The following is a 27,500-nucleotide window of genomic DNA, read 5'->3' as shown; positions in this document are numbered from 1 at the left end:
TTTCTTTTTGAGATTCATAACTAGAATTGATTATGGTAATTATTACGTCGTCCTTAATTTCAAATAGGGAAACAATAGTTTCGGTAATGATGTCGAAGTCATGCTGTATACCTCTGCATGACGCATAATAATATCATCGACTTGATTTTTTTTTACGATAAACATGTAGAACGAGGTTGTAAGCTGTAAAAAAAAAAAAAAAAATATTATATATGAAAAGGTTTTTTATTTTAATAATTTAACGGGGGAAGAAAGGGAAGGAAAGGGGAAGAGGGAGGAAAAAGGCGGAAGGTATAATGGCGGCGCATAGAAAGAAGTCGTATAGTCGATGCGAGGAAACGTCGGCGTCAAAGTCGGAGAAATATTAATAATAATAATAATAAGCTGAGTGGTTGTAGTAGTAGTAGTGGTAGTAGCAGCAACAACAACATGTTTACGTTGTAAAAAATGAAAAAAAAAAATATATATGGCTTCCTGGTACACGCGTTAACGACTTTTTGCAAGGACAATTTCTTTTGGCACGCGGACAACGACGTCTTTTTTTTTTTTTTTATTAATATTATTATTATTAATTTATTTATAATCAATGTTTTGTTTGTTTGTTGACAGGTTGACGACCAAATGAAACTTTTACAACATTCATGGTCGGACATGCTCGTACTCGATCACTTGCATCAGAGAATGCACAACAACCTGCCGGACGAAACGACGCTTCCCAACGGACAAAAATTCGATCTTCTCTGTCTCGGACTACTCGGCGTGCCCACACTCGCCGATCATTTTACCGACCTTACCAACAAACTTCAAGACCTTAAATTTGATGTTTCCGATTATATTTGCGTCAAGTTTTTATTGCTTCTCAATCCGGGTGAGTAATAGTTTTTCTGTCTCTCTCTTTCTCTCTCTCTATCTCTATCTCTATCTCTCTTAATGATGATATAATATAAAGTTAACGGTTTTTTTTTTTTTAAACATGCACAAAACCTGTTTTTTTTTTTTTTTTTTTTGCTTGCTTGCTAGCTTCGTATTTAACCACAATAAATTATTGAATTAAATAAATTATTTTTAATTTAGAAAATTCTTGTTAGAATTTGGTGGAGGTGATGTCTTTAAGGTTGTACGAACGGGGCACAACCTTGAAACCTTAAATCTTTCTTTCATTTTAAATTTCTTCTTCTTGTTTTCCTTTGAAAATTTTTTTCTTTTACTGATTGTTTTATCGTTACGGTTGAAATTTCAGATGTACGCGGGATCTCAAATAGAAAGCACGTACAAGAGGGACACGAGCAAGTTCTTCAAGCTTTGCTTGATTACACGTTAACCATTTATCCACACATACAGGTAAATAAATTCATAGAAATATGATTACATTTAATAATTATCATTATCAATTATTAATAACATTTGTTTTTCTTTAAAAAAAAATAAAGGACAAATTCACAAAGTTGCAACAAGTACTACCGGAAATACATCAGATGGCGAGTCGAGGCGAAGATCATCTTTATCATAAGCATTGTTCGGGAGGGGCTCCCACTCAAACTCTACTAATGGAAATGTTACACGCGAAAAGAAAATAACAGGAGCTTTACGAACCCGAGATGAGCGTTGCTGATATTTTAAAGGTACTAAAGATTAATTTAATTTATAGTAAGAGGTCTATAATGTCGGAAAAAAAGTCGCGTTGGTTGGTTGTTAGGAGAAGGAGGAGGTTTGTAGTTTTATAACTTTTTTTTTTTTTGTCGACGACGTTAGTGTACCAATTAAACTCATCCGTCATCATCATCATCATCAGCATCGATTTCGTAGCACGTAACGTAATTTTTTAATCATATTTTCTTTTTTTTTTATTATTATTATTATTACTTGGTTCATTGTTTTTCAGCGATAAATCTCTCTTGTACCTCCTACCTTCTTCTACTTCTTCTTCACTACTCTTGTGCAGAAGATAAAATGCCAGGTTGTTGTTAATTTTTTAAAAAAAAATTTTCATTAGATGTTGGACACGATGGTAAAATAATTTTCAAATTTTTTTAAAAAGTTTAAGGTTCGTTTCAGGTTAGATCTCTTCCCCTACCCCTCCCTTTGGGTAAATATAATTTAAATAGGAGAGAAAAAAAACTAAAAAAAAATTTTTTTTTCTGGCAGATACGTGAAGAATAATAATAACACAATAATAATGATGATAAGAAGATTCACGGAGGATGGATGGAAGGAAGGGAGGAAGAAAGGAAAGAACGAAGGGGAAAATAAAAGAAAACCTAAAAATGATGAGTCGTCGAGGATGACTTTGTACCTGAAGGAAGAAGGTTTTACTCCTCCTCCTCCTCCTCCTCTTTACGGGTTCTTTTACCTTTCACCCTCGAAGTGATTCCGTGAAAAATTAACAAACGTTGTTGGGATTCACGTTCGAAATCTCGGACGATGTAAAGGAAAACGGAGGAAAAGAAGAAGGAGGAAGGAGGAGGAGAGTTCGGGGGCAGGTTGGGGGCGTTCGCAGGTTCTGTTGATTAATTACAAAGCACGCGTTCATCTCGTTCAAAATAATATTGTTAACAAAAAAGAAAAAAAAAATCATAAAACATGAAGAAAACACATACACTGCATCTTTATCTATCTATCTATCTATCTATCTATCTTTAACTCTCTCTCTTTCTCTTTTCATCTTTTCTTGCTTATTTTTTTTCATATTTAAACGTTTTGTTGATAAACGTTGTTATTTTCAAATTGGTTTTTTTTAAGAAAAACAAAAAAAAGTACCTCAATAAATGTGTGTATAGGTTACCAAAAGTAGTGGCTTGAATTTTGTCCATTTTATAAACATTTATTATTATTATTATTATTATTATTATTATTATTATTATTATTATTATTATATACATACATATATATATATATTTTTTGTAAATCAAGCGATTATTGATTGTTTGTCGTGTTTTAAGATAATGAATGAGAGAGGGGAAAAAACCGTCGAGCTTAAGGTATCGTCTAATAATTTTATAAATATATATATATATATATTAATATTAATGATAATGATAATGATATTGTTATTATTATTATTACGCTATTACTATATGCTATGATAATGAAATTGATTATTTTTTACACAAGTTTATTTTTTTTCTTTTTCTTTTGCTTCTTTTTCGTATTTTTTTTTTTTTTTTTTTTAATAAGAATTTTATTGTTGTTGTTGGGTATGTACATATATGTATACATACATAAGAGAAAATTTTAATGATAACCTTATCATCATCGATCAATAATCGTTTAAATAAATTTTAAGAAATGTTTAAAAAAAAAAACAACAAAAAATTATTATTATTATCGTTGTCGTTGTTGTTATGTTGATGACGACCACACCACTGGGCGGCGGCGTTGGGAGGGGGCAGGGGAGGGGAAAAATTTTTTTATTTTTCTTTTTTTTATCACTCGTTTGATTGTCGTAGTAAATTCGTTTTCAGCCCGATTACCCCGATTTAATGGGGGAATAATTTCGAAATCGATAATTTAGAAAATTAACCTTATCAGATAAGGATTTAAAATAGCGCGCTCGCACGTGTGTCGAAACGAGTATTATTATTATTATTATTATTATTAATAATTTCTATTTATTTATTTTTGTTTTAAAGAGGGAGGGAAGGGGAGAGGGGAGGTAACGCGCCGTTTGATTTTTTATTAAAAAAATATTTTAAAGTATAAAAATTTAGGTAGTGGTGACGACGACGATGATGGCAATACTAATAATAATTCTTTCGATTGATTATTCCCGTCATTAAATTTATTAATAATAATAATAATAATGATGGTGATGATGATAATAATAATGATAAGCGAATGAATTACACACACAAAAAAAATAAAAGTGAGAATATATTTATATATATTTGTATACACGTTACAAAAGTAAAAGTGTACGTTATTAAGTTTTCAAATTTTTTATTTTTTTAAATAAAAAAAAAAAAAAACGAATATAAAAATTATACGGATTTATATTATATAAAATTTTAAAATTTGATATTAAAACAAAAAGGAAAAAAGAAAAAAAAAATTTATCGGCACTGCTCCTTTGATTAATGAGTGATGAATTTTTTATTAATTTTTTTTTTTTATTTTTTATTAAACGAAAAACCTTTTATTATTATTATCATTATCATTATTATTATTATTCTGTTGTTGTTGTGACAGTCGTTCGGTTACAAAATTGTAATATATAATTTATTTTTGTCAAATGATGATGATGATGATGATGATGAAAGAAACGATGGTGTGTCGTTTTTTAATAGGAAAAAGAAAAGGAAAGGAAGGAAAAAATTTTATTGTTTTATTATCATTATTACTATTATTTTTATTAAATTTTAAACGAGCATAAATTTACAAAAAGAAAAAAAAAATTTGAAATGAAATTCTTATTATCATTATCATTATTTTTATTTTTATATACATATATATATATATATATTTTACTTCTTTTCTCTTTCTTTATTTGTTGTACGCGAAAAATCGATTCAGTCATTCATTCATTCATTCATTCAATCAATCGTTTTATTAACTCATGGGAAAGTAGTCTCGTCGTTGTTATTGTTATTTCTATTATTATTATTATTACTAAACATTTATTTAATAAATCGTGGTTTAAAAAAATTTAAAAAAAAAAAAAAAAAATTTACTCGCGTTAAATTTTTATAGTAATGTAATTGCGGAAAAAAATTTATTATTATTATTATTATTATTATTACAGTTGTTGTTGTTATTTATATTATTATTATCATTATCGTTATCATTATCTTTATTATTATTATTATTATTATTACTATATTATTGTAAATGTGGATAATATTTATAGTAATACTAACAAATTGTAATAAATTAACGGTTACGAATGCTTTTTTTTTATTATTATTAAAAAGAAAAATTAATAATAATGATGATGATGATGATGATGATGATCATACCGTAGATTAGAAGTTTACATTATTAATTTAAGTTTTTTATTAATTTTTTTTCTTTTTTTTTTTTTTTTTCTTTCAAGCTTTTAAATTTTAAATAAAAATTTTTCCCATTGCCTGTTTACGTTTCGTTATTATTATTATTTATTTTTTTCGGTTATTATCATTATTATTATTATCATGAGCGTACATAATAGAAATTTAAAAAGAAAAAATTTAGGAACAAGAGGGGAGGGAAGGAACAGGGGGAAGGAAATTTAGCGTCGTTACGAGATTAATGATGACGATTAAGAAAAGAAAAGCAGAAGACAAAATAATGTCGGGGGGATTTTCTTATTATCTCAGTAATGATTGGATACTTTTTTTGTCTGGGGTTGAAATCGGTGATGGTGTGCGAAAGGGGGGGGTAAAGGGTTGGGGGGTTCGGGTAGCAAGCTAAAACCTTTTTTTTTCGTGACGTCATTCTTTTATTATCACAGACGTACATTTAAAAAAAAATTTTTTTTACCTCCCTCCCCTTTTATAAATAGCATCACTTTGTGCCAAATAAAAATTATCACTTCTGCTACCATTATTATTATTATTATTATTATTATTATTATTACTTTCAAACCGAACAAGTTTCACGCGTTTGTGTTGGGGATTTTTTTCGTGGGTGAGAAATTCCAGTTTTTTTTTTATCAGGTACGAAGGTTTGGTGGAATTCGTTCCGTCGCGGTTCTTTTTCCGATTATTATTATCATTATTATTATTATTATTATTAATGATTATTTTACTAGGCTATGGGAGAAATTTTTTTTTTTTTTATTTTTTAATTGTCAAATCAAAATAAGGGAAAAAAAACGGTCATATGTGTGTATAAGTTACCTTTAATTTTAAGCAAACTTTTTTTTTTTTTTAACGGTTTAGCATAATAATTATTTTATTTATGTACTTCCGCCGCACAATAATACAAAAGACGTTCAATATTATTATTATTATTATCATTTTTCTTTAAAAAAAAAAATGGCGGAAACAAACATTAACATATACGTGTATTTTTTATTAAGAGAAAATTACGGAAAAATTTTTTTTTGGAAATCTTTTCGTTATATGTTTGTCTCTAGTGACACGACAAAAGTTTTTTTTTTTCCCCCCGCTTTTTCACGGATGTGTGTGTGCGTGTGCCTTTTGAGTGTGTTGCTCTTACGCGTGAATTCGATTACGCCATTTTGAAAAAAAAAATTCCGGAAACTAATTTGCTGGAGTTACTATTATTATTATTTCCGCTTTCCACACGGCTCATTTTATTTTTATTATTATTATTATTATTATTATTATTATTGTCACGACCGTTATTGAGTTATCATTCTTTTAAAATCTTTCTTCCCTTTTCATTTTTCTTATCGATAACAATATTATTATTTTTTCAATAAAAAAAAAAAAAAAAGAAAAATTGTGAAAAGTGACCTTTTTTTTTGTTGTTGTAAGGTTGGTAAAAAAATAAATGTCGTTCGTTAATTATTTTTAATTAATTATTAATAATTATTAATTAATATTAATATTATTAAAAATCATAATTATTAATTATGTTTATTATTATTATTATTTTTTTTTTAATTTTATAAGTGCGATCGTTTCGGGGGAACGAAGACTCATTTTTTTTTTTCTTTTTTTTTTTGTTTATTGCAATAAAAAAAATGGCGGACGCACTTATAAAACTTTTAAATGTAATTTAACGAATAACTATTTAAATAATCGAGTAAAACAAAAAAATAGAAAAAAAAAAAAGAAAAAGTTTTAAAAAAAATAATAAAAAAAAAAATTGTTTAATTGGTGTTGGTGTCGTCTTTCGTTCTCTCCAGCAATTGGTTATTTTAAATATATATATATATATATATATATATATTTAATAAATTTGCTTCTTTTATTTTTTCATTCGTTTGTTTGTTTGTTTGTTTGTTTGTTACGACTACAACAACAACAAATCGTATAATTAATTTTATTACATATGTATATATGCGTGAGTGTGTGCGTGTGCCTGTGATTGTATGGATTTGAGCGAACGTCTGAGTATATGTGTATATATATATATATTTAAACAAAAGAAAAAAAAATGTTTTAATGTTAAATGAATTATTATTATTATTATTATTATTATTATTATTTAAAAACAAAAAACAAAAACAAACAAAAAAAAATTAATAAAAAATATAAAATATGTAATAAAAAAAAAAAAAAAAATGAAATTGAAATTATTTTTTATTAAATAAGAAAATTATCATTTTATTTTTTAGTTTATAAGAAAATTAATTAATTAATTAATTGTAATAATTATTATTATTATTATTATTAATATTATTAAGATGATGATGATGGTGATGACGATGACGATGATGATGATGATGATGATGTTGGTGATTTTGTACAGTTGAAAAAAAAATCCGCTCGGCGATTTTGATAAAAGAAAAGAAAGACAAAAAAAATATATTTTTTTTTATATATATTATGCGAATCGATCCATCGATCGATATATCGATATATCGATTAAATAATTATTGTGCATACGTTTCTTGTAACATTATTATTATTATTAATTTTTTGTTTTTTTCTTTTCATTAAAAAAATTTTAAATGTAATGTAATATTTTTAATGATATAAAAAAAAATATTTTTATATTTTTGTAAAAGAAAGAGATAGAGATAGTGAGAGAGAGAGAGAAAAGAAATGAAAACAATTTTTATGAAAAAACGTGGTGGTTGTTGTTGTTGTTGCTGCTGTTGTTAATAATAATAATAATAATAATGCGTTTTGTGAATTAGAAGAAATGAAAAACTTCAAAGGGAAGAAACAAAACAAAACAAAACGAAGCACAGTGATTGATTGATTGGTTTTCTTTGGTTTATTATCATTGTTATCATCGTTTCCATTTTTTTTTATTTTAATTTATATTATTAAAAATAATTGATTGATTATTTAATTAATGTTAATAATATTAATACTGTATTATTATTTAAAACAAAAAAAATTATACATATAAATATATAGATTATATATATATAAATATTAATTACCAGAATAACGTCGTTGAGCGGATGTAATATTATTATTATTATTATTATTATTAATTATTATTATTATTTTACGATGACATGGAAGAAAAAAAAATTGCAAATTAATAAATTTTTATTTTTATTTATAGTTTTTAATTAATTTAAATTTAATTAATTTAATTTAATTTAATTTAATTTTTTTTTCGCCTTTCGTTTTACATTGTCATTATTATTATCATTTCCCTTCCCTTTTTTGATTATCCTTTATCATTCCTTTTTTTTTTTTGTTGACCCAGGAGAAATGCAGTTACGCACTTACCCCTCCAAAGAGGGAAAGTGGGACTCGGTAAGGATTTGAAGAAACCACTAAAACTCCTGCGCATGTCGCAATAGCGTGGCTTATATGTAGAGGGGGGGAGACGCTCGTGGGAGTAGAACCTACATTTCAGTCTTTCCTCTCCGGTAAGCCAGAACGTTAACCGTTTTATACGATTCTCTTTGGGGAGATCCGCCCTAATCTTCGTTCCGTCTTCTCCTCAAAGATGAGAACGCATCTCCCAGGACGTTCGGTAGTTTCTTTCGGGAGTGTCCTTCGATCCTTCGCTGGGGGGAATGGGGGGAGGCTCGCCTGCTTCCAGAGAATGCGATCGAGAGGGAAGGTTTAGGGTAACTTTGCTACCTGTTTAACGTCGTCGATAGGTAAAAGTGAAGATGAGTTGACCGCATTCTCTCCTTACGGGTAATTAGGATTGAAAGGGGGCAAGATAGATGGAGGAGGAGACATACCGAGATAGCCGATCTCCCGCAAAATTGAAAAGAAGACTTACCGGCGACGAAGCTTTCGTTCGTCGCCGCACCGCTATAATTTAATTTACATCGTCGTCAACGTCCTCTTCGTCTTTCTCCTCTCGACAACGCTTCCTCGCCCTTGGCCGATGACGACGGTCAGGCACTGCTCCTTCTTCCTCACCTTCCTCATCAGCGAGACCTTTTTTTTTATTACCCCTAATCATAATTGCCCGGAGCATATGACGACGAACTCCGGACTTTTTACGTTCGCGCTCGCGGTCCTCTTTTCCGTGCAGGACCGCTTCCGAAAATTGCGGACCATTCCCGAGGTCCGCGAAGCAACGCGTCCACGAGGCCGCGGATCGGCAGGTCGGGTCCGATGACTCCGACAAGTCGCTGCTTGTGTCCGTCCCACGTGGGACATTCCGCGATCGTGTGCTCGACGTCGTCCTCGGGCGCAGCACAGAACCAACACTTAACCGTCTCCTCTCTGTCGATGCGCGCCCAGTACGAGCCGACACACGCCGTGACCCGTGAGGACCTGAGTGAGACAATAGGTCAAGACTCCGTGACCGCGCCCAGTCCCCCACTCGGGGGCCAAGGGTGACGACAATTTCGCCGTCACCACCTTGTCCAGAGACGCTCTTTCGAGTTGGATCGCCCTCACCGATTCGACCCACACTGGTGCTCCGTACAGGGCCAAAAAGTGGACGACCGTCGCGTACAACCGCCTAACCCTCGCCCGCGGACCCCGCAGGTTCGGCAACAGGCGCCCTAACGATGCGCTCGCGGCTCGGATCTTCGGTCCGAGGAGCGCGAGGTGTTGCCCGAAAGTGAGACTAAAGTCGAAGGTGACCCCCAGGTATTTAAGCGTCCTCCCCATCCCGATTTTTACTCCCCAAGACGTCTGTCATGCCAGTCCGTCCGTCGGGAAGCTGATTCCTCGGACGGTGGAATCCACACGTTTCCGTTTTTGGCAGAGACGCGCAATCCGATGCCGCGGATGACCTCCACCGTCGCGAAAAGTCCCGACTCCGCACGTTCGTGATCCTCCGCCCACACGCGACCGGACGCGAGGAGCGGGGTGTCGTCCGCGTAGTAGATCAGAGACCAACCTTCGGGGAGAACGGTCTGGGTGAGAACGCAGTCGCAAGCGATATTCCAAAGGAGCGGTTCGAGGACCGACCCTCGGGACACGCCTCAGAAAACGTCCGCCTTCTCCATCGTTCCGTCCGGTTTCTCGTGCGATGTCTTCCTCTCCGAGAAAAAGAACCCTATCAGCGCCACGAGATAGACGGGAACGGACTTCGACGTCAGTCCGCTCCTTATCGCGTCCCACGGAACGGTGTTGAAGGCGTTTTTCACGTCGATGGAAATCGCGATCGCGACTCCGCCCCGGCGCAGAGTTTCTTTTATTTCGTTTCGGACTCCAACAAGCGCGTCGATGGTCAATCGGCCCGCCCGGAAGCAGTATTGATTCCGAGAGAGGTCGTTTCTCCCTCCGTCCGCCGCCCGTGTGACTGATTATCCGGGACGCTACCACGCGTACGAACAACTTACCCTCCACATCGAGAAGGCAAATTGGCCGATAAGCGCCGGGCGTCGACGGGTCCCCTACCCGGTTTTTCCAGCAGCACGAGGTGTAGAGCGACGAAAGACGCGAACACATCACCCCGACAGACCTGCCGAGGATCCGATAATGCACGCCGTTCGGGGCCGGAGCCGAGCGCTTCTTGGCGGCCGCGACGAGGAGGATGCGAATCTCCCCCTCGGTCGCGATCGCGGTCGAAGGCGAAGTCCGCCGGAGGAAACGCGTAGGGCGCGACGCGCGGTAAGAGCTCCGCAATGACTTCGATGAGAAACTCCCCCGTCATGCCGGCCGACAGCGGCCCCTACGGACTCCGTAGCTTCTTGGTCACGATGCGGAACGGAAAACCCCACGGATCCGTGTCGACCTCGCTCAGGAGCTCCTTCCAACTCTCCTCCTTCGAACTCCATATTGCTCGGCGAACGCGAACCCGCTAAGCCCGCCACTCCGCTTTAAGTCCCAGCAAAGTCGAATCGGTCACGATCTGTTCGTAATCTCCCCCGCGGCGAAGGAGTTCGCGTTTTCGTTCCCCGAACCGACGATGGGCGAGACAGCGTTTTCGTCCCCCAAAACGTAGACCCTTCGCCACGACTCCACGGCGAGACACTCGACGAGTCGCTCTTCGTCCATCGACTTCAGGCTCCACCGGGGCGGAAGATGACGCGAGGAACTCCGAACTCCGAGGAGCCCCGAACGAGAACGCCAGGTAGGCGTGGTCGCTCAGGGACTCGAAACCGGAAAGAACCTCCCAGCCGGAGACCCACGCCGCGGCCGCGACGGAAGAAACCGTGAGATCGATCGCGGATTCGCCGGTGGCCCTCACGCACGTTTTAGCTTCCCTCTTGTTTCGCACGACGAAATGACGCGAATCGATAATGCACGTTTTCCCATTCCTTGAGGAGTCGGGCGCGCGTTGTTCGCGTACCCCGACCACGAGACGTGCTTAGCGTTGAAGTCGCCGCAGACGAGAGTGGGACGAGACTCCCCCTAACCGATCGATCTCCCTCGCGTGTGTGTGCAAGAAATTGAATGAATGATTGATTGATTCATTAATGCACTTTTTTACGTTTTTTTTTTCTTATTGAAAAAAAAAAAATTGTTTTTGTTATGTTTTAATTGTTTTCAAAACATGTTTTTGTTTATTAAAAAAATAAATAAAAAATGTTTTTATTTTTAACTGTTTTTTTTCTTTTTTTCTCCCCTGCATGACGTCATCAGTGTTGCCAAAATTTATACCTCAGGATGACATCCGGTTTGTTGGCCGACGGCTAGGATTTATGATATACTAAAAGTGAGAATTACGAATGTATATTATTATGAATTATTATGTATATTATTTATTGTTTTTTAAATCGTTGCGCACTTTCCCCCCTCACTCTTTTTGTGTTAACTCGAAACCCCTCTACTCCTCCTACCCCCCCAAAAAAAAAAAAATTCAAAAAAACGATGGAAAAAAATTTAATTTTTTTTTTGTTTACGTTTTTCGGTGTTGTTTTTGTTTTTGTTTACGTTTTTCGGTTTTGTTTTTGTTTTTGTTTACATTTTTCGGTTTTGTTTTTGTTTTTGTTTACGTTTTTTGATTTTTTCGATTTTTTTTTTTTTTTTTTAAATTTTTTGGATTTTTTTTTGTTTACGTTTTTCGGTGTTGTTATTGTTTTTGTTTACGTTTTTTGTTTTTGTTTTTGTTTACGTTAGAAAAACATAAGAATGAAGAGGTTTATTTTTTTTTTTCAAATCACGAGTGAAAATGGAGGTGTGGATTTATAGGTAAAATCAGGTGTACAAAAATTTTAAATCAATTATTAATAAATATTTTTTATTAAATCACTTTTATTTTTGTTACAAAAGTTACATAATATTTGTATATTTAAACTTAAAATAATATAATTATTACAAAAAAATATAAAAAACTAATTACATCACAATAAACTAGACTTAATTACAAAATTTTTTATATATAACTTATAAATAAATTATTAAATAAAACTATTAAAATTATTTAAATAAGTCGATATGCGTTTACGCATATCAACCGTTGTACACTACCTTACAATTATTATTATTATTAATAATAATAATAATAATAATAATAATAATAATAATAATAATAATAATATTAATAAAATTTAAAAGTTTTGTTTAATAAATTGTACAAAAAAAAAATTTTCCTTTTATATGAACGATGAATAATAAGATTTTTTTTTTTTTTTATTTTAATTGAATTCGACTTGTTGTTGTTACGCGCCCGTGACCCGTGAGGACCTGAGCGAGACGATAGGTCAAGTTTCCGTGACCCCGCCCCACCCAGTCCCCCACTCGGGAGCCAAGAACATTAAGTATTTTTCCCCCGTATCGTTTTCGATGCTGATCGACGAAACGCGCCTGCCAGGATCGGACCGTGCGAACGCGAAGTTCCCTGCGGAATCGGGCCCTCCTCGGCCCGCCGCGACGCCACTCGCGGTAGAGGACGAGTCTCTCGGCCGCGAGGAGATCGAGCGGGGGAGTTCCCGACAGAAGGCAAGCCACTCCGCCGCGACGTCCCTGTACGCCGTTGCCACCTTGTTCAGAGACGCCTTATGAAGCTGGATTGCCCTCTCGAGAAGCGGCCGCGATGTCGCCACAGCGACAGATGCGTACAGGGCCACGGAGTAAACGACCGTCGGTACAATCGCCTGACCCTCGCCCGCGGACCCCGCAGGCTCGGCATCAGGCGCCCTAACGATGCGCTCGCGGCTCGGATCTTCGGTCCGAGAAGCGCGAGGTGTTGTCCGAAAGTGAGACCCCAGTCGAAAGTCACCCCCATGTATTTGGGCGTCCTCCCCACCCCGATCCTTACTCCCCCAGACGACAATGCCAGGCCGTTTGGAAGCCGATTCCTCGGACGGTGGAATCCGCAGGCTACCGTCTTCGGCAGAGACACTTGGAGTCCGATGCTTCAAATGACCTCCACCGTCGCGCAAAGTCCCGTTTCCGCACGATCCCGGACCTCCGCCCATCCGCAAACGGTCGCGAGGAGCAGGGTGTCGTCCGCGTAGCATATCAGAGCAACCTTCCGGAAGGACGGTCCGGGCGAGAACGCAGTCGTAGGCGATATTTCAGAGGAGCGGTCCGAGAACCACCCCTGGGGCTCGCCGCAGAAAACGCTCGCCGTTTCCGTCGTTCCGTCCGGCTTCTCGTACGAAATCTTCCTCTCCGAGAGGAAGGACCCTATCAACGACGCGAGATAATTGAGCACGGACTTCGAAACCAGTCCGTCCCGTATCGCCGACCACGGAACGAAATTGAACGCGTTTTTCACGTCTATCGAAACCGCGATCGCGACTCCGCCTCGGCGCAGAGTTTCTTTGATGACGTCACGGATTCGAACGAGCGCGTCGATCGTCGAACGGTCCGCCCGGAAGCCGTACTGATTCGGAGAGAGGTCGTTCCTCCCCCGTCCGCCCCCATGTGACCGATTATCCGCGACGCAACGACCACATCGAGACAACTTACGCTCCACATCGAGAAGCAAAAGGCCGATATGCGCCGGACGTCGACGGGTTCCTACCCGGTTTTTCGAGCAGCACGAAGTTCGCCAACTTCCACTGCTTCGGAAACGACGCCCCCGCGAAACACTCGGTGTAGAGCGCCGAAAGATGGGCGCACATCACCTCGATTGACTTGCCGAGGATCCGATAATGCACGCCGTTCGGGGCCGGAGCCGTGCGCTTCTTGGAGGCCGCGTCGAGGAGGATGCGAATCTCCCCCTCGGTGACTCGATCGCGTTCGCGGTTGAAGGCGAAGTCCGCCGGAGGGAACGCGTAGGGCGCGATGGGAGAAAAGAGCCGATCCTCCTCATGCACAAATTCCGGATTCTCCGCGCCATCTCGCCGGCGTTTCCTTCCCCCGAATACGAATTGGCCTTTCGCCACGACTCCGCGGCGAGGCACTCGACGAGCCGCTCTTCGTCCATCGACTGCAGGCTCCACCTGGGCGGAGCGACGCGAGGCCCGCCGGCAACCCCTGCCGAGCTCCGAGGGGCCCCGACGCAGACACCTCTCCCGCGTTCGACACTTCTTAACCCCAGGAGCAGCCCGGACCGACTCCTTCCGTTTTTTCTTCAATTTCTCGATCTTGCTCCGAGGCAGATGAGGCTCTTTTTTGAGCCCCGCCAAGTGGGCGTCGAAAGAAAAAGAGGAAAGACCCCGGAGTCGGCGACCCTCGTCGCCTTCGTTTTGGAACCTAACGTAGCCTTAGCAATATTAGTTATGCAATTGTTTGACCGATGGCATATTTCAAAACAAAAACAATTGCGTTTGATAAAAAGGAAGAAAACTTTTAATTTATTTAAATAATTTAATTGTGTTGGAAATAATAATACAAAGTTACAAAGAAGTTGAACGACACACAATTTTCTATATTCACAAATACAAATTTTTTTTTTATTTAAATAATTAATTAAATTATTCAATACTCTTGTAAATGTAAATAAATAAAAAATAAATAAGATAAATATAATTAATTAATGTATGGTCATGATAATTTATTTAAAAAATTCCTTTTTTTTTTTTTTTTAATTTTATTGCACGAAAAACGATATTAATTTATTAATAATAAATAAAATAAAAAAAAAGTAAAATAAAATAAATAAATAAATAATAATAAAATTTTATAACGGATTCGACATAATAATAATAATAATAATTGTACAATAAAATGGCAAGTATCGATTTACAATAAACAAACAAACACTTATTAAATTATTTTATTATTTATTATTTTAAATAAAATGCACATCATTTTTGGCTTCCTTTTCTTTTCCTATCATTAAATAGTTTTTAATTGACAAAATCCTTTTTTTACCAAAGTTTTCCTTTCTCATATTTATTAATGTAATTAACAACATTCGCGGATAAAAAGCACACATAATAATAATAGTATTGACATGTTTTTTTTTTTTTTTCGAAACAACAAATAAAACATTTTTATTTATTATAATAAATTTATCAAACGATTCATTTTGTCTTGTCATTTTATTCTTAAAGCTCCTTTAATTTGGGGGGGGAGGGGGAGGTCGGGGGGTCATTCGTTTAAATGTTTTCAACGGGTTTGACTGGTTTTGATTCGGGTGCTGTCAAACTGCTCCACCAATGAGTAAAAGCTCCTTTTGCTTGAATGATTGCTCCACCGACAGCTTTCCCTGTAGTCGTCACGGCTTGATTTAATCTTCTTCCACTTTCCGAACTCGACATGACTCTACAACGTAATCGAAATTTATTAAATTATTTTTATTAAATGTTGAGAAAGACCGACTGAAGACATTTGGTGACTGACTGACTTACTGCGACAATCTTAATCTCATATCCGTTACCGAAAGATTACCCGCACAAGGATGACCTGGATTTATGTCTGATATTTCGTTTGATTCTTTTTCAATCCACTTTTTGTAATTTTTCGTATTTTTCCAAGCGTTAACGAAATGATTATTGAAATGATCTATTTCTTTACTCCCCTCTAAAAAAAAAAAAAAAAAAAAAATTATATATATATATAATTATTGCAAAAGAAAATTTTTATCCATGGATGAAGGATTTTTTTCCTTTCTTACAACCTTGGAGCAAAGATGTCCGAAGTAATGAAATGAGGTACAACGTGAATTGCGATCGAAACCATTCATCCCCATTTTCCGTCGTATTTAAATCTAAACCTTTTATTAATTGTTCACCGAATCTAAGATCTTCCGTTGTTAATAATAATTGTCTTCGAAGTTCCGGACAGTGTGTTTCTATTTTGTTCGTTTCTAATTCTATTAAAACATCCGCCAAATGTCTTTTTTGTTTGAATAAAACGTTTGCAGCCCCAGCTACAAAACCTAATAAATTATTTTATTTAAAAAATTTTAACTCTTTAAGGTTGAAAAAAAAACGATCGATCGATCGATCGATCGATTTATCGATTATTGTTACTACCTTGTACGTTTTCACCGGATAAAAAATCCAAATAACTTATGCTCACGTAAGGAAGACATAAATTTCCTTGCGTGAATATTTCAAGTGGTAAACCGTAATTATCTAAATTTAAATTTTCTATAAAACCTAAATCACAATTCAATGGAGTTGTTTCTCCCGTAAAAGATTCTGGATTTTTTCTGGAAAAAAAAAAAAAAAATGACAATTACTGATCGAGATTAAAAATTTTAGAACGTTAAGAAAATTAAAAAAATTTATTTTATTCTTACTCGAGTTGAGAATTTTCTAAAATTTTTAAATCTGTGAAATAATCATCCATGAAAAAAATATCAACTTCTTCTTCATCAACACCCCCACAATCATTTTTATTCGTTTGATGAACTTCATCATCCATTTCCTTTTTATTATTTTGGTTATCCGGCTCCGAATGGTTGTTTTTTTTCAGTCTATTATTATCGTTAATATTCTTATCTAATACGTTCGCGTCTGGAAGTAACGAAATAAAATAATAATGATAAATAAATGATACACGTGTAAAAATGATGCATGCAGGGATGCAGACATTCACCTTCAACTAATAAATTTCCATTTTCACAATTGTTGAGTGAATCAACCATTTTATTATCGATATTTGAATTGTTACTAATTTTTATTACATCTTCTACTACTATTGGTGATTTTTTATCATTTAATTCGCTTTGGTCATCTTCTAAATTTTTAAGTCTTTTCTCATCTGTTTCTTCTATATTATTTTTTACACAATTAACAACATTTTTTGTTTGACTGAAATTAAAAAAATACATTAATGTTACAATGGTTATTTGATAAACATAAAACTAAAATGTTTTTGTTTTATTACTATCCGCAAGTAGAATCATAAAGGCCTTTTTGTATCACTCCGGGAAACAAAGAGATCAATGATAATACACATGAACATAAAGGCTGAACTGGAGAATGAAAAAAAATAACTTTTCTTTCTAATAGGATTAGTTTGAATAGAAGTAAAGCTCTGTGACGAAATCTCACAATCAAATCTCGAACAGATAAACCTGAATAAAATGAATAACACTGAGATACAAATACAAGTGCGATTAACAAGTGACATTGTGTGTAAATGTAATAATATTTTACCATCGTGTAAATGTTGTACATAGGAAAGTGGCAAGCAACCATTCAAATGATGAAAAGCATCTTTTAATAATGATACTTCTGAAAAATCACCTTCGAAAAATGCATCTGTCACCAAATCCATTTTTATCTTTAAAAGAAAAAATGATTTATTTAAAAATAAAATTAATATTTAAATTTTAACCTCTTAAATCATTTACCTGTAAATATCCATAAGATGGTACAGTACTTAAAACACAAACAGCTTTTTGCACAGCACCTCTAGTCATGTCTGATGTTTTCTTTTTGACTTTTTCAATAGGAATTTGTTTGAAGCAAGATATTCCAAAAATTGTATCTGTCGAATTATCTAAACTGGGTAAATGAAAGTACACAGAATCATTATCGTAATTATGAGCTCCATCTGGCATGGCCAAAGATGGCAAACTTTTCCATGGCTCCGGCAAAACTTTCATTTCTGGATAAGAAAATTCAATCTAAAAAAAAAAAAAAAAATTCATTTAATTTAACACAAAGTTTAAAAATATATATTTTATCTTAAGTGTATTCTTTTACAAATCTAAAATCCAATAATAAATTGCATTTAAAAAAAATAAAGCATTACATACCTGGCATCCTTTTTTATGATGAAAACCAATAACAAACATATACAAAATTTCTGGTGATTTGTCAGCAGCCATTGCTCCAATGTTACACTAAGTATGTAAAAACTGAAAAATTACCTGAAATTATATTACAAAATAATTATACAAAACTTTTTTAAAAATTCATTTGTGCATTAAAATTTAATGTTCGAAACATTCTAATCAATATCAATCCAATGACGTGCATCAATGATTACATTACTTCTTTCGTAATAAAATAAAACAAAATGTCTAATAATTTTATAAAAGCATTTAAATAACTTCTTTTTTTAAATTCGTTACCTTTAATAAATTGAATACAGACGTTTGAACTATTTTTAAATTTAATTAAACAAAATAAAATTTCCTGGAACGATTCCATCAGTTCTTCACCATTTAAATAAAAAATACTTAATCATATTTTTTTAAATAAATTTTAAAAAATGTCTCATTTTCCACGTGAACCTGTACATCATTTATAATATTTTATAAAAAAAAAAGTATTAATTAAAATAATCAGGTGTAATAAATTAATCAACTTGAAATAACGAAATTTTACACCATTTAACTTCACAAATTTATACGCGTTTAAGAAAACAAAGTAAACGGCTACAGCTGTCTTTAAGTATAAAAAAGATAACAAATGTATAATAATTATATATAAAACCACTTGGCTAAAACTTTTATTAAAAAAAATTTTTTTGAGATTTAAATCAAGCTTAAAAAAAATTAAACAACAAACTGAAGCTTATATTTCTCGTAAAGTATTTTTTAATTGCCTTTTTTTACTTCTTGAATTTTTAATGACCTTGAGAAAAGTTTTCTTCTGCCACGACACTTGGCGGTTTTTAAGGCTTCTTTTTAATACTCAATCGAATTAATAGTTTTTTCATTTTTGTGTTAAGATCATGTTTCCGACTATGTAATAATATTTTTTGTGGTTTTTTTTGTTTTTGCAAGTTATTATTTTCACGATGTTAACTACAAGGAAGTGGGAAAAGCTAGGATTATTGCCTTATTCGCAGAAAGTTGTCAATCTTCATTTGTAAGATAAATTTTTTTTAAACTTGATTATCTTTTAAGACCGCGTCTAAATTGACTTTCTTTTTTTTATTTAGACCTTCTTCACAAGTGAGCAAAGCTCTTACGGATTTGCAAGCAAGATGTAAATCTTCCAATAAAACTATCCAAATGGAAGCATTAAAGTGCTGGGATGATTGGATAAAAGAAAATGACATAAAGGAATGGAAAATACATAATTTCTGTCAGTTTGCCATGGAGCCCCTTTTAACAAAAAAATTACATTCATTACATAAAGATTCTGATGTATGTAAATTAAAATTAAACATCATGTGGAATTTAATGCACAAAGTTAATAGTGAAATGACATTGGAAGGATTGAATTATATTTTAGAACTTTTTTTACAATCTTGTTTTACATGGTTGACATCAATTGATAGTTTAGATAATAAGATAACTATTTACATTCTCGAGGTGAATAATTTTTTTTTTAATCGCCACTATGACAATCTTTTTTTTTTTATTTTCATTCATTTTTCTTTTATTAAATTATGGATTTATATTTCAGTTAATTCTTCATTTATTTAGTAAAGATAAAACCAATATGAAATTTCCTGATAGCTTTCAAATTTTATCAATAGATTCTAGAATACTAAATAAATTATCTATTACTTTTATCAACAAATTTTTGGATGTGTTTGATTGTTGGACAAAAGTTAACGACAAAAATTTAATATTAAAATTATGGGAATGTTTTTTAGGTAAAATCTATAAAGTGTAGGGTAATGATATCATGTGATTTTATTTCTCCATTAAATAGTTTTTTTTTTTTTTTTTTTTTAGATTATTGTGAAATATCTTATGATGATATCATTAAGCCTTTTTGGCATAGAATTTTTAAAATTCTCATTTTTGAATTCTGTTCGGAAAAAAATGAAAATGTTAAAGACAAACTTTTGTATCTTCATGCTTGTGCCATGGTGTGTAAGAACTTGATTGTTCGTTGCTTAAAATAAAAGATTAAATTTAATATTTTTTTTATTTTTTAATCCAGAGAGTAAATGCTGTTTTACTTCTTTCACAATACATAAGAGGTGAAACATGTTTTATGACACCCTGTGAAGCGATGCTTAAAAAAATGATAGAAATATGTAAAATTAATTGCGAACAAGAATGTTTTAACATGGATGAATTCATCATTTGCGAAGATATATGTAAAGTTCTTACTTTGAAAACTATTTCAGTCTGTGATTATGATCTCTGCAATTATTTACTAGATTCTCTAGAAGATTTCTCTTTGAAATCATTTTATTGGGGCTCTTGGTAAATCACAATTATTACAATTCGAAATAAGTATTTTCTCGAAAATGATGTAAAAATTAAAAATTTTTATCTGCAGGTGCGGTTTGGTGGAGTGTTACAAAAACACATTATCACAATTAGATATTAAAAACTACAATAAAAAAGAAATGAAATTTTATAGAAAACTTAGAGCAACATCAGTAAATTTTGAATTAGATAAATTATATCTTGATGATGCCTGCCAAAAAAAGGTAAAACAATTTTTTACTCGAATGGCAATAGAAAATTTGTATACGATTTGAAAATTTATTTCTAAATAATTTTTTTTTTTTAAATTTCAGATCGAAAACAGTATAAAAATTTTAAATATAAAATTCTTTTGTCATGATGATAAAGTATCATCATTAGAATCAACTGAAAAAAATTCACACGAATCTCCTCTATCAGTAAATATCGGTGATTATTCTCCCGAATTAGATTTTACAAATTTATCTGATGATAAATTAAAAATAAATAATTCTTTGAGTGTGATTAAACCAAAAGGAAATTTTGGAATGATAAAAATGCCGGAAAAATCATCATTATTACCGGCAATAATGAAACATTATTTAAATGGTTTTAATAAAATTATTGTAACTATTAATTTTCATTCGATAACGTTTGAAAATGTTAAATTCGATAAATTTTTTTATTCCACAACGATTCAAAATTATATTGAACACATAAAAGTATCAGAAAAAAAAATAAATAATAATTCGAAATCATTATTACCCATAACTTTTAACAATTGTACTACTACTACTCATGAACCATCATCGAATTTAAATAAGAAAAAAATTCGAACGACATCTTATAAAAATTGTAAAATTAATAAAATTGGAAAAAGCGATACTGAAATCATTGGCACTGATGACAATTTAAAAACGAGAAATCAGAAAAAAAATAAAAAATTAGAAAATTTAAAATTGTCGGAAACAAATCCAATAACGAGAAAAAGGCGAAAAAGTTTCGAAGTCATCGTACAGGAAATTGTTTATAAAAATAAATTGAGAAAAACGGAAAGAATAAATGAAAGAAAAGAAAATGGTGGAAATTGTTTATCCGATAGAAGAGAATTGAGAAGCAGTAAAAAATTATTGGAAAAAAATATAAAACCGGAAGAAAAAAAGAAAAAAAATGTAAATAATAATTATAATAATACGTTAAATAAATCAAAGGGAAAAAAAAATTTAAAGGAAAACGATAAAGAAAAAAATATAAAAAGTGGAAAAAATACAACAAATAGTATGGATGGAAAATTGGAAAAATTTTTTAAAATAATCGATACGAATAATAAGGAAGAAGTGAAAAAATTACAAGAAAAAATAATTTCAAATAAAAATAACTATAATCAAAAATTATGTAATAAAAAAATAAAAGTAGAAAAAACAACGTGGAAACAAACTTCGTTAAAAACAATGATAAATAATGTAAACGATGATAAAGAACGTGAGAAAGACGTGAAAAAAACTTTGAAAAAAAAGAAAAAGAAAATCGAAATGTAATAAAAATTTAAAGACGTCGAAAGACGTGGAATCACCTCCTAGCAGCCCCGTCAAAGCTCTTCATCATCATAACTATGCGAAAATTTTAGAACCTTGTTGTAAACTTCTTCAAACTTCTAATTTTACCGATTGTTTTAAAATATTTCCGAAAAAAATTAACCAAGATCATCAAATTAAGAAATCGAATACCTCCGAAATAAGCTCGACACCTGATAACGCCTTTTCTAAACCTGACGAATTAATAACGATAAGCGAACCGAAAACTGTAAACGATGATGTTTTACCAACTGTAGACGATATCGATAAGGAAAACTTATGCTTACCTGATAAAGATGAAGTGAATAATATAATTCTAAACGAAGGGAATTTACCAGAAGTTACGGAAGAATCGAAAGAGAATAATAATATTGTACCAGATGAAAATTTAGGAAAAAAGAGAAAATTTCAACAAAATGGCGACGGCGACGACGACGATGACGAATGTAAAAATAAAAAATTAAAATTAAATGTTGTAACCGTCGACGAATTTTCATCAAAAGAAAATATAAACGATGAAAAACAAAATTTAATAGAATCAAAATCGATAAGAGAAGAATTATCATCATCATCATCATCATCACCGAAAAACAAAAATAAAAATTTTTTAGTTAATCGTAACAGGAATTGTAGCAGAGCTTTCAGAATGATATCATTGATACCAAATTCGAAAAATAATATCGAGGAAACGAATTCGGAACAAGATTTAAACGATTCGTCGATAAAAAAAGATGGAAAATGTACAATGAAAAAAAATATTCATTTGGATAAAAATTCAAGAGTGTCGAAAATGTTGGCAAATTTAAATTCAAATTACCTACCCCCCGTGGATAATAACGGTCGTTTATCAAACGAAGATGAAATCATTGGGTATGACGATGGATTCATTGATTGATTGATTGATTTAATTTTTATTGCCATTTTTTAAAAACTTTTCCTATTTTTTTTTTTTCCAGAGAAGACATCGTTTCGATAGACCCGTTGTCGTCATCCTCGATTTCTCCATATAAAATTTCATCGCCGAAAAATGTTAAAAAAGTAATTTTTTTTTCATAAATCAAGTTAACCGTTTTATTTTATTATTTATTATTATTATTATTTATTTATTTATTTATTTTTTCAGAAAAAATTTATCAGTTTCGACGAATCGAAAAATAAAACAATTATTTATCACATCGACACGCCCCCATCGGAAATATTATTATATAAAGAAAAATTAAAAGAAGAAGAAGAAATTGGTTTTCCTTGAATGGAATAAAATTTTCAAAGTCGTTAATGATCCGAAAAATGAGAAAAATAATAATAATAATAATAAAGACTTTTAAATTATATATTGATTTGTATTAATTAGTATTATTATTATTTAGTTTTTCAACGAGACTGAAAACGAGACTATCCCTTTCCGTATATAAATTTCTTATTTAATTTTTTTTGTTATTTTTTGTATTTTTTTTGTACAAAATTATTATTATTATTATTTTTTTTTTTGATATATATACATTATATACATAAGTAACGTGTAGTAGTATTATTATTATTATTCGAATCGTAATTTTTTGATTTGTGTTTGTGTTTTGTAAGATACTTTAATTAATGATTAAAATTACAAATTGATTAGATTTTGTATTTTTTTTTTTTACATGTAATGACAGGCACATGCTAATTAATATAAATGTTTAAATGTATTTTGTTGTTTTTTTCTTTATTTTACCCGAGATTTATGTTTTTAATTTATAAAAATAATTTTTAATTTATTAAAAAGAAAAAAAAAGTAAATAAAAATCGGTTACCTTTTGTTTTCCTTAATTTAAAATTAAAGACGTTGAATAAAATGGCCGTTAACGAAATTGAAAATGGCGTATATACGTAAACAAAACAATGACGTCAAAATTTTCATTTTTTTTCGATTGTTTACTTTATTCGATATTTTGTTACTCTATGACGATATCAGAATAAGATTAAATCGAAGAAACGCCGACATAGGCGACGTTCATAGACGTGGACATAGACAAAACGGAAAGAATTTTTTTTTGTAACTCTATGGAAATTTTAAACGCGGAGGAATAAATCAAGTTTGTTTAAAGATGTAATAATATTTCCACGTTATTTTTGTTACTCTATGAAAATTTTAAACACAAAGGAAAAAATTAAAGCTTGTTTAAGTGTCGTCTAAAAGTTTCAATTTGATTTATTAAAATATTAAAGCTAAAAAAAAACTTATAATTGAAAATACTACTTGGAATAAAAACTATTTTTTTCTTTTTAAATATAACGAATTCGTTAAATCTATAAAATATGTATCGATTACTCCTTTTCCTTTGACAAAAGTCGGACCTCTGTATGTGCAACAAATACCTTCGTTTTGTAAAACGTATGCTGTCGTGGAAGTAACCTAAAATATACGAACGATTAATAATAATAATAATAATAATAAGCTCGTGAAATACATTTTTAAAAAATATCTGACTTGAATTTTTCCAGGTTCTCCAGTCGAATCCATTCTTGAAGCAATATTAACGGCATTTCCCCAAATGTCATATAACGGTTTTTGCGATCCTACAACTCCAGCAGTAACAGGTCCGTGAGACATCCCTAAAATTTTTTTTTATTTATTTAAACATTTTATAAACTCGTGCGGGGGCGGGCGGGCGGGCGGGGTTTATAAATAAAATCTCCACCTATTCTCAATTTAAAATCAGTTTTAAAATCTTTATTTATTTTTTCGAGTCTTCGTAAAACGTTTGCAGCAAATTCGGCTAATATGACGACCATTTTCGTCGATTCTTTTCTTCTAATCAAATCCTTTGAATCTTTTTGTCCCGGATGTAAACCGCAAGCAGCCAAATACGTACTTCCGGCAACTTTTATCTTTTCGACCGTTTTAAATTTATTTTCGAACAACTGTAAAAGAAAATTCTCGTAATTTTTCATTTTTCCCACCGAATCATGCATAAAAAAAAAAAACGAAAAAATAAAATTTCTCACGGCGTCATCGAATTCGCATATTATTTTATTTAATATTTCTAAACTTTTTAACTCGGAATTATTCTCGTCTTTTCCATGATACAAATCGAAATTAATTAATGAAGCAAACATTACGGAAACGGAATCGTAATTTTCGTGATAAAGATCATTCGATACTCTGCTAGTGTTTAAATAAACTTTTGCTAAAAAATCAATAATAATAATAATTACATAAATAAATAAATAAATAAGAGAAAAAGTATGGATACTTACCCACGTGTATGGGTAAAATATTATGTAATAAAATTAAATTTATCGATCTTGTTTTTTCTGCTTCGTTTTTTTCATTACCCAGTTGTCTTTTCCATAAATAATCCAATCGATCCATGCATTCTGCCTGGAAAATAAAAAGAAAAAAACAAAATGAAAAAAAAACGTTTTTAAATCCCATAAAAAAAAAAAGAAAGATGGCGACTTACCTGTCGATCCATTAAATGAAGTCCTATAACGAGAAATGTTAAACTTAACACGTGGGATATTTTCGGTTCTAAATTTGGATTCCACGTTTCGTTTGAACATTTCACGACATTTGTCGCAAATAACAAACACGAATATAACGTAACAATTAATATTCCGACGAATAATTTCAATTGAAAATGTATTCGAGTGAAAAAAAAACTCGTTAGTAGTGTCAAATAGCAACATTCTGTCGTCATCTGTCGTTTAACAAAATGGACGTGTGAAAATTAGTGTGATTAAATTCGTTTTTAACAAAAAAATTTATTTATTTAAAATTACCCAAAGATTATAATAATCCTCGTCGTCGTCGTCGTCGTTTTCATAATTTATTTCTGTTTTTATTTGTTTTTCCAAATGGATGCGAATCAACTGCAAAAAAAAAAAAAAAACAAAAAAAAACAAAAAACTATTATTATTATTAAGTTTAACAAAAGAAAATTTTATTTTATGACACTTACGAAATCTCCCATGGAACAAAATGTAAGTAAAATACAAATCGTACAATAAATTAATGTTCTCAGAAAACAACTCCATATTATTTTCATAGAACATTTATAAAAAAAATATAATAAAATATTTTTCGGTTCTTGTATTTTTTCCATTTCGTATTTTGGATCTTTAATAACGTTCCAAATGTAATGACACCAAGTCAGTGGAATAAAACAAATCAATCCGAGTATGGATAATCCAAAACCGATGCAAGAAAATAAATACATCCTGAATACACAAATAAATATTCATTTATTTAAATATGATTTTAATAATCAGACAATAAATCAATTAATCAATATCGATTACTTTGGCGGTTGACAAAATTGTATGGCACAAATCCCTATGGAAATAAATATAACGCTTATCATGTAAAATTTAAAAAGTGGATCCGGTTGCTGTAGAAATGGAAGTTCCCAACGAAATTCTTCTTGAAATGTTAATGAAAATGGATGAAGCATTTTATATTGAAACCATAAACTAAAACAAAAAAAATTAAAAGGGTGAATGACCCTTATTTATAAAAAAAAAAAAAAAAATGTATGTTTACTTACTTTGATTTTCCCGAAGGTAAACCATCGATTGCTTTTTCCATATAAATGTCCGCCATTTTTAATCTTTTCTGATACATTATTAAATTATTATTCATGAATGCTGTTCTTCTCCTCGACAGTGCCATGGCTTCTTCTGCTCCTGATATTACACCTCTTAGCTAAAATGATATTTTTGCGTTTTAACAAATAAATTTATTTTTTATGATAAAAAAAATTAATAATTTATTAATTTTTACAAACGCCATAAATAACATCGGATGATCCTTTTTCAGAATGTAAATTTGAATATTTGTTCTTTTTTGGTAATAATAAATTTGTCTTCGTTACACCCGATTTTCCATCAAGTTTTTCCTGAGATTTTATTTAAGAGTACCTGTAACATAAGAGTATCGTTCCTCTTTCCAAAATATAAAAAATCTTAACCTAACTGTCGTCCATTTTAAAACAAGAAGAAAAGCTTAATATTAAATGTTAAAATTAAAAAAAAAAAATTTGTCATTTTACCTCTTCTTGAGGTTTTATAAGAAATGTCTTTATATTGTATTTAGCCAAAATTTGATCTCTTAAATGACCATTTCCTGGTTCGATGACGTAATTACCGCTCAATAAATCAAGCGTCTGCTTTGTCACGTGAACCATCCTGAAACAAATTAAAAAAAAATTTTTTTTTTTTTATTACGTTGACGGCACTGTTATTCTCATATTGGTTAAATAACTTACCCGGGTTTTCCCGATTGTTCTGTATGATTAGCAATAACAACATCTTTCGACCAGATATCATATTGCCATTTACATCTTCCAATCAATCCGCTTAGAATACTTCCGGAATGAATTCCAATTCTCATATCAATATCTAATTTTTTTTCTTGCCTTTTTTCATAAAATTATCGTTAGAAAATTAATAAATAAATAGAATTTTTCATTTTAAAAAAATTTCGAATACATACCTGACTTCTTGTATTATGGCAATCATGTTCAATGCTAAATCCACGCAACATTTTGCATGTTCGGGATTAGG

The 27,500-nt window shown here is 32.1% G+C and overlaps 4 protein-coding genes across 4 annotated transcripts in view; 2 read left to right on the top strand and 2 right to left on the bottom strand.

The window, feature by feature from the left end:
* Phum_PHUM475840 (Nuclear hormone receptor FTZ-F1, putative) overlaps positions 1-1,577 on the top strand; it is a gene marked incomplete at both ends in the record, with an annotated part of 9,896 nt that extends 8,319 nt beyond the window's left edge. Inside the window, 3 exons of the mRNA XM_002430334.1 lie at positions 610-868; positions 1,241-1,341; positions 1,431-1,577. Of these exons, the coding sequence (XP_002430379.1) occupies positions 610-868; positions 1,241-1,341; positions 1,431-1,577 (507 nt within the window). The remainder of the gene's footprint in view (positions 1-609; positions 869-1,240; positions 1,342-1,430) is intronic.
* A 13,847-nt stretch (positions 1,578-15,424) lies between these two features.
* On the bottom strand, positions 15,425-17,886 carry Phum_PHUM475830 (uncharacterized protein; the record flags this gene model as incomplete). The annotated part of the gene is made up of 9 exons (XM_002430333.1): positions 15,425-15,590; positions 15,677-15,848; positions 15,946-16,206; positions 16,304-16,482; positions 16,573-16,789; positions 16,872-17,086; positions 17,163-17,352; positions 17,435-17,561; positions 17,632-17,886. The coding sequence occupies 9 exons, from the start codon at positions 17,884-17,886 to the stop codon at positions 15,425-15,427; spliced, it is 1,782 nt and encodes a 593-aa protein (XP_002430378.1).
* A 1,142-nt stretch (positions 17,887-19,028) lies between these two features.
* Positions 19,029-23,012, top strand: Phum_PHUM475820 (uncharacterized protein; the record flags this gene model as incomplete). Its single annotated transcript, XM_002430332.1, has 8 exons — positions 19,029-19,099; positions 19,173-19,548; positions 19,953-20,054; positions 20,129-20,397; positions 20,474-20,627; positions 21,402-21,501; positions 21,944-22,826; positions 22,913-23,012. 8 exons carry the CDS (start codon positions 19,029-19,031, stop codon positions 23,010-23,012), a joined length of 2,055 nt encoding a protein of 684 aa, XP_002430377.1.
* A 1,192-nt stretch (positions 23,013-24,204) lies between these two features.
* Positions 24,205-27,500, bottom strand: part of Phum_PHUM475810 (adenylate cyclase type, putative) — a gene marked incomplete at both ends in the record, with an annotated part of 4,758 nt that continues 1,462 nt past the window's right edge. Inside the window, 14 exons of the mRNA XM_002430331.1 lie at positions 24,205-24,348; positions 24,424-24,548; positions 24,635-24,857; positions 24,942-25,123; positions 25,194-25,317; positions 25,400-25,636; positions 25,719-25,808; positions 25,898-26,156; positions 26,238-26,441; positions 26,483-26,640; positions 26,723-26,833; positions 26,987-27,122; positions 27,203-27,352; positions 27,430-27,500. Coding sequence (XP_002430376.1) covers positions 24,205-24,348; positions 24,424-24,548; positions 24,635-24,857; positions 24,942-25,123; positions 25,194-25,317; positions 25,400-25,636; positions 25,719-25,808; positions 25,898-26,156; positions 26,238-26,441; positions 26,483-26,640; positions 26,723-26,833; positions 26,987-27,122; positions 27,203-27,352; positions 27,430-27,500 — 2,214 coding nt within the window. The remainder of the gene's footprint in view (positions 24,349-24,423; positions 24,549-24,634; positions 24,858-24,941; positions 25,124-25,193; positions 25,318-25,399; positions 25,637-25,718; positions 25,809-25,897; positions 26,157-26,237; positions 26,442-26,482; positions 26,641-26,722; positions 26,834-26,986; positions 27,123-27,202; positions 27,353-27,429) is intronic.

The sequence above is a fragment of the Pediculus humanus genome, genomic scaffold (genome assembly GCF_000006295.1).
Source record: "Pediculus humanus corporis 1103172108253 genomic scaffold, whole genome shotgun sequence".
NCBI classification, from domain to species: domain Eukaryota; kingdom Metazoa; phylum Arthropoda; class Insecta; order Psocodea; family Pediculidae; genus Pediculus; species Pediculus humanus.
Note: the sequence above shows the minus strand (reverse complement) of the source record. Positions and strands in the feature narration are given on the sequence as shown.